General features: G+C 58.4%; 4 protein-coding genes across 6 annotated transcripts; all 4 read right to left on the bottom strand.

The window, feature by feature from the left end:
- Window positions 1–586: 586 nt before the first annotated feature.
- On the bottom strand, window positions 587–2,948 carry ABB37_07104 (hypothetical protein; the record flags this gene model as incomplete). The annotated part of the gene is made up of 1 exon (XM_015805620.1): window positions 587–2,948. The coding sequence occupies exon 1, from the start codon at window positions 2,756–2,758 to the stop codon at window positions 587–589; it is 2,172 nt and encodes a 723-aa protein (XP_015655626.1). The 5' UTR covers window positions 2,759–2,948.
- A 595-nt stretch (window positions 2,949–3,543) lies between these two features.
- ABB37_07103 (hypothetical protein) lies at window positions 3,544–6,786 on the bottom strand (the record flags this gene model as incomplete). Its single annotated transcript, XM_015805619.1, has 1 exon — window positions 3,544–6,786. The coding sequence occupies exon 1, from the start codon at window positions 6,649–6,651 to the stop codon at window positions 3,544–3,546; it is 3,108 nt and encodes a 1,035-aa protein (XP_015655625.1). The 5' UTR covers window positions 6,652–6,786.
- A 1,458-nt stretch (window positions 6,787–8,244) lies between these two features.
- On the bottom strand, window positions 8,245–10,704 carry ABB37_07102 (putative Amino acid permease; the record flags this gene model as incomplete). Its single annotated transcript, XM_015805618.1, has 1 exon — window positions 8,245–10,704. The coding sequence occupies one exon, from the start codon at window positions 10,702–10,704 to the stop codon at window positions 8,245–8,247; it is 2,460 nt and encodes an 819-aa protein (XP_015655624.1).
- Window positions 10,705–12,746: 2,042 nt separating this feature from the next.
- ABB37_07101 (putative mitochondrial proteasome alpha 3 subunit) lies at window positions 12,747–13,728 on the bottom strand (the record flags this gene model as incomplete). Of its 3 annotated transcripts, none has more annotated exons than XM_015805615.1 (1): window positions 12,747–13,728. In XM_015805615.1, exon 1 carries the CDS (start codon window positions 13,602–13,604, stop codon window positions 12,747–12,749), a length of 858 nt encoding a protein of 285 aa, XP_015655621.1. In that variant the 5' UTR covers window positions 13,605–13,728. The 3 variants fall into 3 exon arrangements, with proteins under 3 accessions (XP_015655621.1, XP_015655622.1, XP_015655623.1); XM_015805616.1 differs by having other exon boundaries at window positions 12,747–13,721; XM_015805617.1 differs by having other exon boundaries at window positions 12,747–13,622.
- Window positions 13,729–14,106: the final 378 nt, after the last annotated feature.

The raw sequence follows: 14,106 nt of genomic DNA, 5'->3' as shown, positions 1-14,106 counted from the left end.
GCGATGCGCTTCCTCCGCACCTCCCGAAAAAGTAAATAGACCACGATATCGTCAATCTCTTCTTCCTTCTCGAAACGCCGAGAGGGAAAGCGAGAGAGGAGATCAGGCAGGAGGAGCAAGGCGAGTGCGAAGGCGCGTACCACGTAGCATAAGCTGCGGTGTGCGAACAGGGTACTATGAAGCTATTCCTTCTGTCACAGATCTATTCTGTTTTTCTTTAGATGTCTTCGTTTTACGAGTGGTGGGGGCTGCGCCACCGCAACAAAGCCAATCCAATGACGCGCAGCGCAACCGAACAGCAAGCGACAAACAATAACACGAACATGCGAGCGGTGCCGATACGACGAAGACATTTCGGCCGACATTGCAGAGCAGCAGCGTGCTGGAAAGGAAGAACGAAAAACCTATACGAATAGGATGGAGGGAACGCTGTGGGGGTAAATGGAGATCCACACATGGCAGGTGCGTCCTCGCTCGCTCTCGTTCCCTTCTCTCACACACGGAGTCAGACACGAACACAGCAAAGGCGGCGACACGTTACCTACTACCCCCTTTCTTTGAGCTTCTTGGTGCGCGCAGCACTCTACTAACACGAGTCGGTCGACGCTGTTTGGATACTGATCCACAGCTGGTAGCTGCCCGACACGACCCCCACCACCACCACCACGCAGCCGTAGAGGCCGAGGCTGAACACGATCAGGTACTCGTAGAAGCGCATGGTGCGGTTGTGATGGAGGCCTTTCCGCTCACGTCGGACGTAGTCCAGGCCGGCGGGCACGACGAGCCCCACAATGCCGCACCCCAGCGCGCCGGAGATGGAGAGCAGCAGACCGTAGTACGGGACGATAAAGGCGACAAAGGCACTCACGATGAGGTAGGCAATTCGCATGAGATTCGGCTTCACATCCCAGTAGGTGGTCAATCGCGTAATGCCGAGCAGGCGGCGGTCGGACAGCTCACACAGGGGAAACGTTTGCTGGGGGATGATCATGAGGGAGGCGAAGAAGAGAAGAGCACTGACGGCGGTGCGGAGAGGACCTTTTTGCAGCGAGACGGTCATAACGGAGCAGGTGCGGCTGCCGTAGGACAAGAAGCCGCTGAGGCCAAAGGCAAGCAGAAGCGCGTAGGCGAGCGCGACGGAGGCGCGGAGGAGTCTGCGGTAGCGCCGCGGCGACATCGCCCGCTCCACGGAGAGCGTAGAACCGATACCAGTGAAGGCGTACACGCTGACACCTAACGCGACGAAGAACTCCGTGGCGGAGGTGGGCCAGAGCTTGAGTGGCGCGGCCACCGTGTAGGGGAAGTCAATGAACATCAACACCACCGCCGTAATCACGAGTAGGTTCGACAAGATGGACAGCGGCTCCTGACTGTGGACGTTCTTCATGAGCACCAGCGGGAGAGCAATGAGGGAGGGGACGATGAGGCCCAGCGCCCGCGCACCGCCGCCAGTCATGCCCATCGACCCGAGCAGCACGACGGAGTTCGAGGCAGAGAAGGCGATGAAGCCAATGAGGTGTGTCACGCCGTAGAAGATGTTGAGCATGGGATACCACTTCCCCCACACCATCCGCGGCACATCGCCGTAAACGATGACTTCATCCGCATTTTTCAGCTGCTTCTTTGCGCCGAAGTAGGCCTCTGTGGCGTACTCGGAGGTGACGGCGACGAAGGTCAGGAGAAGCACGCCGCCCACCAGCCCCGCCTGACGGATGACAAAGGGCATGGACAAGATGTTCGTGTGAAAGAAGCTGCGGAAGGTGTTGCTGAAGTCCGTGAAGAGGAGCTGCTTCACCTCGTTCGACATGATCGCCGTGGGAATCGCGTTCACCATCATGTTCGGCACCTGCTCGATGACGTCGCCGATGTGCTGGGCGCCGTTGCCGATCGCGTTCGCCGCCTGCTTTACGCCGGCCGGCACAACACCCATCGACTGCTGCGCAACGACATCCGTCGAGTGCGCAAACCACTGTGTCACGCCGTCTGGCAGCAGCGTGGTGACCGTGTCGGCGAGGAAGCCGCGCCTGTCGTCCGCCCCGCGTGCGCCGTTCGCGTTGGTGCGAGACATTTCATTGTAGGCGCGTATACGAGCCAGCTGTTCCTCCTCGGCGGTGAGGCGGTGGGCAGGGGGGCGAGGCGGGGACACATCGGAGCTGCTGCTGCTGCTGCTGCGCCGGTGCAGTGCGAGGTCGTGCTGCTCGTGCGAAGGTGGAGGTAGCGCCGGAGTCACCAGTGGTGCGTGCGGGGCCGCGGCGGATATGGCCGGCTCCCCGTCGTTGTAGTCAGCTTCGTCGCTGCTGCTGCTGCTGCCGCCACCATGGATGACGTGATGGGTGGCACTCTGCGGGGGAGGAGCCAACAGCGCAGCGGTGGTGGTCGTGTTCGCCTGTCTGTCGTCCCTGCTGTCACGATGAGCGGAGGGCGAAGGTGGGGGCACCTGGAAGTACTCGCGTGCTCTATAGACGCCGCTGGTGTCCGGCGCGGACGTCGCGGAGCTGCGGTCGACACGGATCGAGTCTACGTTAAGTTGCGCTGTATCGGACAGGACAGCTGGCGGCTCTGCCGGGGCAGCTGTAAGGTTGTTCGATGCTGGTCCAGGTCGCACGGCACCCCTCTGACCACCACCACCATCATCACCATCACTAGGGCCGAACGCGTTTCTGAGGCGCGCGAGAGAGGCGGGGACGGCGGGGTCGCTCGTGGGCGGCTGCGCACCAGCGCGGGCATCCGCCACGTCGCTTTCGCTGATGTGGCTCATAAAAGAAAACACACACACGCACACACGCAAAGAGATCTACGAGTTTTCTTTTAACGAAATACTCTTTGATAATATAAGTGAGTGTGCACGTTGCTGTACGACAACCGAAAAGGCGCTGCTGTTATTGGTAGCGGGGTGCTGCGTAGAGGGACGTCGGCGCGTCTCTGCGCCTCTTCGACAGCTGTACTCTACGTCACATTCGTCACGCAGATGCACGCAAGGTGTTGAGCGAGAGAGAGGGAAACAATGAGGTAAAGGAAGGTGCGTGGGATAGGCAACAACGAGCACCGTAGGACCCCCCCCTCCCGTAAAGAACAAGACACATTGGCAGAAGACTGGGCAACACGAGTGGCAAAGGCACGGTGGGGCGTTCAACGTGTGTGTGTGTGTGTGTGTGTGTGTGCCTACGCCACGTTCAACGTCTTTGTCGAGGTGCTCAAAGCGAAGAGACCGTCTCAGCTTTTCCATCGGAAAGGCAGAAAACATGAAGAAAGGAGCGGTGATGGCAATTTGCATTTAAAGCAACAGCAGCGGAATCCAAGAAGAGTACGCTTACCGGTAATGGTGTGCCGTGCAGTGATGCACGAACAGGAGAAGAATCGAAGAAGAAATATATATATATATATATAAGGTGATAAAAACAAATAGACGGTCAGCGATGCGTATTCTGCAAACCCCTGCCTCGGCCCCAGGCTGTTGTGCGGTGCGACACAGTCCGTACCACTTGATTTCCCTTCCCTTTCCAGAGCCAAACACACCCAACACACCTCAAGCGTGTGTCCACGCTAGCACGTTGTGGAGTAGCCAGACTGGATAACCAGCCACATTTCGTATGACGTCATGATGACACCCACCAGGCAAATCACACCGCCCAGCGCTGCCCCGCTGAAGGTAATAACGTAGTCGAGAAAGCGCGGCATGCGGCCTCGCAGCAGTCCACGCCGCGCACGGCACACGTAGTCCAAGGCGGCTGGGATGAGAATCGCAACGATGCTGTAGCCGAGACACCCCGCCAGCGCAATGAGCAGCCCGTAGTAGGGGATGCACCACGCAAGCAGCGCGCTGCCCACCAGAACGAAGATGCGCAGCGTGTTTGGGCCAAACTCGCCGTAGCGGGGAATGGCGCGCCACCCCAGCACGCGTCGGTCACACAGCTCACCCAGCTCAAACATGTTCAGCGGGATGTAAAAGAGAAAGGCGAAGAAGAGCAGCGACATGACAGCCACCTCCACGTTTGTGTTGTGGTTGCCGAAGGAGGTCGACAGGACAGAACACGTGTGAGAGCCGTAGGAGACGATGGCGCACACACCGAACGCGATGTACACCACCGTGCTTATCAGTACACTCACGCGCAGCAGCTTAACGTAGCGCCGCGGCTGCATTGTCCGCTCCACCGGCACTGCCTGGCTCAGCGGGGTAAGAATAAACACGCAGATGCTGATGGCGACGAAGAACTCCGGCGCCGACGGCGGAAAGAGTTGCAGCACCGCCGCGTTAGGGTTGCCTTCGATGGTGCCGATGGTGACTGCCATCACGCTGCCGTACGGGAACACGGCAAACATCATGACAAGAGCGATAAAGATGAGAAGACTAGCGAGGGTCATCATCGACTGCTGCGTGCGGGCCCGCTTCATGAACGCAAGGGGTAAACAGAAAAGCGAGGGGATGATGAAGCTGAGCGCCTTGGCGGCGTTGCCGGTGATGTGCATGTGCGGGAGCAGTGCTTGCATGTTGAGGGCCGCGTAGGCCACGGTGGCCACCAGCGCGATTCCCTCGTACCACAGCTGGAAGGTCGGGTACCAGCGACCGAAGGTGATGCGAGGGACATCGCCGTACATGATGACCTGGTTGGCGCTCTGCAACTCGCCCTTTGCCTTGAAGTACACCTCCGTGTAGTAGCAGCACACCACCTGCATCACCACGATCAGCAGCAGCCCGCCGACAAGGCCAGCCATGCGGAAAACGTACGGCGCGACCAGAATGTTGACGTTCAGCGAGCACTTGAGAACGTTCACCGCGTCGACAAAGACGAGGTACTTCCACTCGGGCGACATCACCCGGTCCGGCACGCCGCGCATAGCGTACGCGCTGACGTTCGACAACATCGACCCCGTCACGTCCGCGGCGGCGGCGATGCCTTCCCCGGTTTTGCGCATCGCCCGGCGCAGCGGCGGCGGGACCGCGCTGACCATTGCGTCGGTGCCACTCCGCAAGAAGTGTGTGGTGGAGGCGAACATGCTGGTGAAGGCGTCAGGGAGAAGGGTGGCCGTCGTGTCCTTTAAGAAGTCGAGAGTCGCGACGTCGCCGTGGTCTTCTGGAGCTTTGCTGCTGCGGTGGTGGGGATCGCTGTTGTTGCTGACGCTGCCGCTTCCCATTCCGCGGCTTTCCTTCCTCTCCACGCCCACATCTCTGCGAGGTGCGACTGCACCCTCGTCGCCGATGTCTTCGCCCTCCTCGGTCGTGTGGTAGTGGTGGTGGGCGTCACGTTGATGTCGCTCCGCACCATCACCGTTGTTGGCGCAGCTGCCTGAACCCCTTCCAGATGTCTGATCGTAGACCTTTAGTCTCTCCTGCTGCAGCTCATCGGGCGACAGCAGCAGCGGCAGGGCAGGCATGTCGAGGCTGTTTCCGCGTTCTCCTTCGTGTCGGTGTCCACGCGGGAAATCGTGTTGGTGATGGCCGCTGCCGCCCTCACCGCGTCCGTCGTGCCTCGCACCGTCTCCGTCACTCCTGCCATCCTCAACGGCAACGACTGCCCGCATCTCCGTCGCAGAGCGCTGCGCTGGCGAGGCAGCTGCAATGAATGCGGCGGACGTACGCGGAGTTGCCTCGACCTCGTTGACATCGGATGAGAAGCGCACGTGGGCGGCGGCGCCTACAGCGGAGTTTGCTGCGTGTGAAGCCCGATGAGTTGCGCTGATGCTGCTGCCGCTGCGACTGCTGCTGCTGCTGCTAAGACGGCAAGCGTACGGAATTGGCGCACCGAGGTGTGATGACTGGTTTGGCGGTTGTGCCACCGCCACAGCGGCCGTGGTGAGCGCTGCAGCGTTGACTGTCGTGTCGCTCTTCACAGCGCGGCTCTCCTTATTGCCTTCTGTGAGCGTTTCTGTATCAACGTGGTCGTCGCGTTGATGCTGCTGTGTCTGCGAGGATGGAGCGGGGGAGACTTGCGGGGGTGGCCCCGTGACCGTCACCTCACGCGGGCCACTCGCCGCAACGGTCGAGGGGCGCAAGGGGGAGGGTTCGTCGACATCACCAAAGCGGTAGCGGGGGAGGCCGGACGGCATGTCCTTGCTGCTGGCAGGTGCTGACGTTGCCAGCGGTGGTGGTGCCGTGTTGGCTGCCTCAATCGGTGGGCTCTCGAAGGGATCCGAAATCGTCAAGGTGGAAGTCGGTGTCCGCCCTACCGCCGGTGCTGCGGCGTCGGCGCTCCGCCAACGTGGCGTAGTTGTCGTACCTTTTTTCTCTTCCTCCGATACATCTGCCGGCGTCACCGCCGTTGCGGAGATGAACTTCAGCGGCGCAGCGAGCCCAGATGCTGCGGCTGTAGCCTCGAATAGCTGTGGCGGCAGTGCGGGTGTCAGTACCACCTCCGTCTTCTTCTGGCTGCTGCTGCTGCTGCCACTTCTGGTGTGATCTTTATCGCCCCCCTGCGATGATGCTTTACGGGTCAGCCACGAGAGCGACGCGTCCGCCGCGGAGGAGCGCCGGCTGGGTGGGAGAATGCCGGAGACATCTTGCCGGTCGTACTCGTCCACGGCGGTGCCGCTGGGCGGACTGGTGGAGAACGACGCAGCGAGAGACGCAGCTGTGATGTGCGGCAAAGTGGGAGCTGGCCTTGTTGGTGCGCCTGTGGCGGGCGGGTCGGCGTGTGCTCGCGTGGAATCCTTCATGGCAGATTCTCTGAATGCGGCTGATGACGAGGAAAGAAGAAACCAACAACTTTATGCGGCTCGATGGCGATGCTTCTGCACGGTAAGGGCCTCGACGAAGGTGAAGAGTCATGATAAGTAGGATGAGCCACACCTTCCAGTAAATGATGATGTCGTGGCGAAGAGGAATAAGAAGGATAGGAAGTCAAGAGTCGAAGTGATTGCACGGCATTTAGGGAAATACATAACTAGCGAGTACCTGGCATCAATGTCCCCATCAAGGCTACTCATTGTTTCTTCACTATCTAGTATCTGCCCCAATTCCGTTCTTCTTTATCTGTCGTGTTTGTCGTCGGACTTTTTCTCAGAGAGTATCGCTTTACGAAGTGCAAGGAAAACAAAAATCATGGATCTTTTTAAGGATCCCATGGGTCCCTGTCGTGGGAGGGACCGGGGGTGGGCGGGTGGATTTCAGCGAAAAACCGGAGTTTCTCTCGATGCTGAAAGCAACTGTGCCAGGCAAACCAGAATACGGAAGAACCAGGATTCAGGAGGTAATAGAAAAGGAGAAGATAGTTTAGAGCATTACCCTAAATGACCGAGATCCGCCAATCTCTCCGCTGCCAATCACATTCAACTCATTTTTTCCGTCCCTTCCATTTTTTTTGTGAGCCTGCGAGGGGACGCAGTCAAAATCAAAGGTGGAAGTTGAGCAGCACACACACACACACACACACACACATCATCGTCATCATCGTCGTTAAGAGAGCGAACGAAGATGTTCGTTCCGTCTCCCCCCAAACAAGCAATGAAGAGTCACAGGTCGAGCACGCTACGGCACACCATAACCGCGGAGAAAGCCTAAGATGAAATACAATACTGAAGCAACGTCGAATGCTTTAGAAAAAGAAGCATACGATACGTAGTTCTACTCTATGAATAATAATAATAAATATCGTAAGTGGACGGTGGAAGGAACGCGACTACAGACTTTTTCTTTCCTTTTCCAACAGGAAAGAGTCCACTGGTTGCCGGCGAACACGTCGGCACACTCGCGCTTACGGAGTTACCCCCATCTCTCCCTCCCCCCCCCCCCGCCCGTCTCTTTCATCTCAGCCAGATGTTTGCGCTCAATCCATTTCTATGTACGTTCGATAAGAGCAACAATGTGATGCCTCGCCTGAAGCAGACACCTTGCTTTTCCAAGGAGTCGATTCACCAGCACGCCAGTTTCGTTGGCGAGCACTTCTGCGAGCGTTCGCGGTTGCGTTGCCCTCCGCCATCACATCGCACGTCGCACACCAAGAAGGACAAGAGGACATCCCCGCTGTCAGCGGCAACTCGACTTAAAAAAAACCCCTGAAAGAAAGGCGCTGCAGCATTAAAAAAAAAAGAAGGCGAGACAAACAAACACAGGCGCATTCAAGCGCGTACCAAAAACAAGGAGGACACGGTAACGCAGTAAGCGCTCCTTTGCTATGCATCGTTGCTGGGTAGCCACTGGCATTACATAGGGCGTTGTGTGGGGTGACACGCGTTAAACGAATTCCATTGCATGCAACTTACGACACGCTACACAGATCTACAGCAAAACAACAAAGAAGAAGGAGCTCTTCAAAAATCGTCCGACGGCTTCTTCGCCCCTTGACTGCCTCCGTGCGGCAGCGGACTACGGCGCCCACCTGTCGGCGTCGCCCCACGACTGCGGTCGCGTGTGGCCGGCAGCGGCGGCAGCCCCGGCGGAACATCAAAGCCGCCAGCGGAGAGCTGCGGCGTCGGGGAGGTGGTGAAGCTGGCGCTACCGCTCCTGTTACCGTGTCCGCCAAAGTCGGCCAACGGCGTCACGTAGCCTGCTGGCCTGGTCACCCACTCCCCTGCCGTGTGCTCGCCCTCCTCCGCGCTGTCCTCGCCGCTGACGACGTTCTGACTCGCGCCGAGGCTGCGCGTGCGGTGGCGGTGGCGCAGTGCCGGACCACGGTTGAGGCTGCCAGCAAAGACCGGGAAGCTGCTCTGCCCAAAGCCGGACGGAGACTTGCTCGCGGCGTTGCTCAGGTTGACGTTGCTGACGCTGTTGCTATGGTTCGTGCTGAATCCCACGGCGCTGGTGTCCAGCGGAACTTCATGATTTGTGTACTCCACGTCGCGCACCTCCTCACCCGGGCCGACGGCGTCCAGGTCGGTCGCACCGCGGCGTAAATAGACCTGCGGAGGTCCACTGCTGTACATAGTCAAACCGCCGTTTGGGTTCTGCGTCGCGGACGTTGGGCTTGCCGTGGCGGCTGGCAAGATGCCGAGTAGAAAGTCTCCTCCGCCGTCCTCATCGACGCTCGCATCGTCGTCGTGGTAGAAGACACCCTCGCTCAACGTACCGTCCTCCGCGCTCGCCGCACCGCCACCGCCGCCGCCGCCGTCGCCGTCCTCGTCGGACGACACCTCACACTGGACAATGACGCCTTGAAAGCCGTTGCGGGCGAAAATTCGGCAGTACACCCACGAGAGACCGCTGCCGCCCACCACAAAGCACACGAGGGCGATGCCGATCGCCAGCGACGACATGGCGGACACGATGGAGGCCATGAGGGAGAACAACGCCGCCGGCAGGAGGCACAGCGCTGCCATCCACGTCCCACACGGCAGCGCGTAAGGCCGCGGCAGGTTCGGGTACTCGATCCGCAGCTTCACCAGCGCGGCGTAGATGAGGAGCATGCGGATGCAGTAGATCGACTGGCAGAGCGCCACGACGCTCGTGAAGTCCATGCTCACACTAAACACCAGCGTCAAGGTGGAGTTGATGACGATGGCAGGGATCGGCGTGCCGAGGCGAGGGTGGTAGTAGCCAATTATGCGCGACACCTTCTTGGGGAACATCTGCATCGTGCCCATGCCAGCCAGCAGGCGGCTGGTGCAGCACATACTCGTCAGTGTAAAACCGACGCCGCTGAGGAGAGCACCGGAGAAGAGCATGTACTTGAGCCAATCTCCAGCGATTACCTTCGCCACATCGGGCCAGTGCCCCGCCTTCCACTGCGAGTAGTCCTGATTGAGGCCCATGGCACTCACACCCGCCAACATGGGCATCACGTAGGCCACGTAGGTGCTGAACTGCAACATGATCATGGCCTTCGGCAGGGCACTGCGCGGGTTCGCCACTTCCTCCACGACGGCGCCGGCGTTCTCGATGTTTGCGTAGTTCCAGCTGATGATGGAAAAGAAGGCCGCCCAGTCCACCTTCCGCACATCCACGTACAGCACCGCCTTGTTAAAGCCGTGACCAAAGAGCTGAATGACCGTCAGGAGGGAGAACGGCAGAATTGTGATCCCGCACAGCACAATCGAGCTGCTGCCGACGATCTCCACCCCAACGCAGTTCAGCGCGCAGCAGAAGACGACCACGCCGATCTTCACCGCCGCGACGGGGCCGGCGGAGAGGTGGCCGAGTTGCTCGGCGTACTGCGCCGTCAGGTTCGGATAGGTGGCGTTGCCAATGAAGGTGATGAAGATCGTCGCGAGGATGCACATGAAGGAGATGAACGGCGGGAAGGCTGCGTTCGTCCACATCAGCACCCCGGAATTGCTCGGCACCGCCGTGGACAGCTCCGCGACGGCCAGCCCAGTCGGCAGGGCCCAAATCCACGGCAGAAGGATGCACACGATCAGCGTGATGAGCGGCCCGGCGGCGCCGATGCCGTCCTCGAAGCCGTAGCCGCCGCCCACGCAGTTCGCAAAGACGAGGCCAAAGAGGGCGATCGTGTTGAGGGAGCCGCGGTGGGCGACGGCCTCACCGGTGCGCCGTACCCACTCCGGCCGCCGAATCACCTCCTTCGTCCGCCGCAGCTCGGGGTGGAACAGCACCTCCACGTGACGGCGGGCGCGGACACCGGCCGGGCCGCCGGGGAGACCCGCGCCGCTCTCCGGCAGTGCGGTGGGCTCGCTCTGGTGCTTCGGCACACCGCTGACCACGTCGTTCATGCCGACAGCTTTGGAGGATGGCTGCGTCGCGATATCCACCGAGCTGCTTGTGGCATCGCCGCCTTCGCGCGCGGAGGCCGCACCACGCTCGCGCACATGATGCATAGGAGCAGCAGGAAGGGAAACACAACGGGAGTTGTAAAGAGAAAACCGAATAATGGTAGAACAGAGCGCAAAGGAGGCGGTGAATGAAGGAGAGAACACACACACACACACACACACAAAGGGCGCCTTCTCTTTCAGTCCAGCTGACAACGGAAAAATACCAGAAAGAAAGGAAGGGCAAACTCAGCGAAGAAGATGTCTTTTATGGGGAAAATGGAAAAGAGAGACACACACAGGAGATCCGAACTTTTTGTGTATACCGGGTGAGCGGCGCGCCGTCGCGTACAAGGAAGAAAATGGCTTCGTCACACACGCGCTACCCCCCCCTCCCTAAGGCAGAGATTGTACGTGAGGGAGTAGAATTCGGAAACAGAAAAAGTACGGAGTGGAAAAAGGATGACAGCGAAAGCGCTTCTCGAATTGGCACCAACGCCGTCCGCTGTCGTAAAAGGAAAAGAAGAAAAACACCCGAAACAACGAAGAGAAGAGGAAGAAGAGCGGTACGCTGCTAAACACCGTCGAGAATGTGTCGAGCCAGCAACAACAACAAAAACCAAAACACAAACAAAGCGCGTTCCTTAAGTTGTTCAATGCAGATGCTCCTTTCCTTCGTACGACAGTGATGAGCTGCCTTCACTCCTAAAGAGCTCCAAATGCTGTGCGGTGGTAATGCGTCCAGTGAGGACGTCACGCCGCTACAGTGGACAGCTTCTGCGTCTCCGCAACGACGTTACCTGTGCGTCGCCCGACACGGCAGGTATATATATATACACACACAGTGCACACGAGAGTCTCGGCTAAAACTTCCTCACACACACACACACACAAACAAACCAATAATCAAACAATTCCCTGATTCTGTAACGTTCCCTTTTCCTTTCTTTCCTCTTCGGTGTACAATGGAGCTGCCCGTTTGTGGAGCGCAGTTCTTCGAATGGCGGCGTGAGCACCCCGCTCGTATGCCAACTCACCGCGAGGAGAAAAAAAAAAGAGGAGGCATTTAGCAGAAGAAGAGGAAAGGTGGAGAAAGAACATGCACAGTAGCGCTGGAAAGAGGTCTCGTAAAGACTGCTAAGTCTGCGTGGAGCAGCGATTTCGTGGTGCACGGAGGGGCGAAAGCACAGCAAAGAAAATCGGCGAAGACCAGCATGCGACTCCGCAAATCGATTTTGTGTTATTCGCTTGCATTCTTCTCTCTTTTCAACGCCAGGCGCATGAAAACGTTTTCTTTTGTTCTTTCCCATTTCCATCTCTCGTCGTGTTGCATCCGGCAATGCTCGAGTGCGCGTAGACGTCCTCGACATTCATCTGCCCCTTTCGGGTCTTTAGCCGGCGCCCACAAGGGAACCCAATACGAGCCAACAAGGGCTCTTATTCTTTGCTGCATATGAAAGCAGTTTTTTCCCTTTAACAGTTTCGGTAAGTTCGGCACCCCAGTTGACATGCAGGAAACGTACACGCAAACACACGTATATATGAAAACACCACCAATAGAGATAAGATAACAATAATCCGCCGTTACTTCCTAAAACCACCGACGTCGGTAACAGCGACAGACACCAAACCTCCAGAGAAAGAAAGAGAGTCGCCATAACTCGCCATTCCCTGGTTTGGTCCGTCTTCGACACCTCCGTGTCCCGCGAAGAGGACTGCCTCAGCAAAGAGCAACAACGACAGCTTTGCGAACGCATCGGCATCGTCTGCAGCTCCACAAGAGCATCTGTTGAAACAACCAATAGTAATAATGAAAAGAAAAAGACGAAGAGAGCCCGCCAACAGAACAGAGAGGGAGAGACAGAGAGCACGGCTTTCTGGGCGGACTCGCTTACCCACACGAAGGCGTGTCGGGAACGGAAAAACACACAATAGAAGAAGGACAGGAGGTAACGCACCGTAGAACAGAAATGTGGAGTACGCTCATGCGATGCATCACCACAGAAACGCTCAAGTCATCGCTCTTTGCGCAATCAAGTGGTTCTTTTTCCCCTCGCCTTCTTCCGTCACTTTCCAGCTCACAAACATTTCCTCACCTTCTCGAATTTTTACGACGTCAGCCTCTGCTCCTGCTGGCGCTCGCGCTCCGCCTCGGCCTGTTCCTCGGCCTCACGAGCCTGGTCGGCGCGCTCGGCGTGCGGCTTCAGCTCGCTGCGCGCGAGAATGTGGAACTCCGGCACCGTCTTCGGATGGTGACTGTGCGGGTCCAGCAGCTTGCTCTCGATGGGCGCTGGCACCTTGTGCAGGACGGCCATCTCCACTCGATCCAGGTCGATCTTCGCCGTGTCCATCGTCTTGCTCAGCACACGCAGGGCCAGCAACATCCCGTCCTCCAGCGTCATCGACTCGTTCCAGTCCTTCTTCAAGGTGGACTGCGCAATCTGCTCATTCTGACCGATGGCGTGTGCGCTCCATGCACTGTAGTCCCCACTCGGCTCCGTCGAGTAGAGCTGGTAGCCGTAGTAGCGGTCCCAGCCCGCCAGCAGGAACGACACGCCGTACGGACGCACGCCGCCGTACTGGGTGTACATCTGCTTCTCATCGCAGAGGGTGCGGCAGAGATCCTCGGTGGCCATCGGCTCGCGAAACGCGTACTGGTGTCGCTGCGCCGTCAGACGGGCGTAGTTCATCAGCGCGTAGGCGTCCGACGTGACGCCGGCCACGCTGCAGCCGATGTGCTCCGCGATCTTGTACACCTTCTCGCCGCCGGTATTCTTGTCTTGCATGTTTTCACTGTCGAAGAGGGGATGGGGAGCCATCTTCTCCCCGGCGAGGACGACGCCGTCTTTGGTGCACACGCCGATCACCGTGCCGGCTTGCTGGATGGCCTCCGCGGCGTACTCGACTTGGTAGAGGCGCCCCTCCGGCGAGAAGGTCGTGGTGCGGGAGTCGTACCGGTGCGACATGGCGTCGATAGCAGGACTGTTGCGCAGACGGCAGTGAACAACCGTAGAACAAGTGCGGGGAAGCGTGGGAGTGTGTATGTACACGGCAGAAAATAACAGAAAACAAACAAGGACTCTTTGTGCTCCAACGAAGGCAGAGGAGTTTGAAGTGTACGCGAGATGAATGGCAGCAAAGGAAAGAGAAAGCGGCGGTGGTGGTGGTGGGGACTTCGGCGAATTCAAGGAAGATCAGCGTACAAGAACAGCAAGAAGAGGCGTCACAAAATGCCATAAGAGCGCGACCTGAGTTGGGGGCGGCATTTTTTGAGATGCACCGCTTCCTTTCCCGCATAACAACAAGAAAGCGAACTGCTGGGAGAAGACGCCTCGTGCCGCAGCGTGTTTCGACTGCGTACAACGCCGTGCCCAAACACAGCTAGCTCGTGGATTTGAACAGAAACGGCGGTGAGTCGCAACGATGTCATTCGCAGTAGATATATATATATATATATATATATATATA

Source organism: Leptomonas pyrrhocoris (genome assembly GCF_001293395.1).
Source record: "Leptomonas pyrrhocoris isolate H10 chromosome Unknown, whole genome shotgun sequence".
Taxonomy (NCBI): domain Eukaryota; phylum Euglenozoa; class Kinetoplastea; order Trypanosomatida; family Trypanosomatidae; genus Leptomonas; species Leptomonas pyrrhocoris.
Note: the sequence above shows the minus strand (reverse complement) of the source record. Positions and strands in the feature narration are given on the sequence as shown.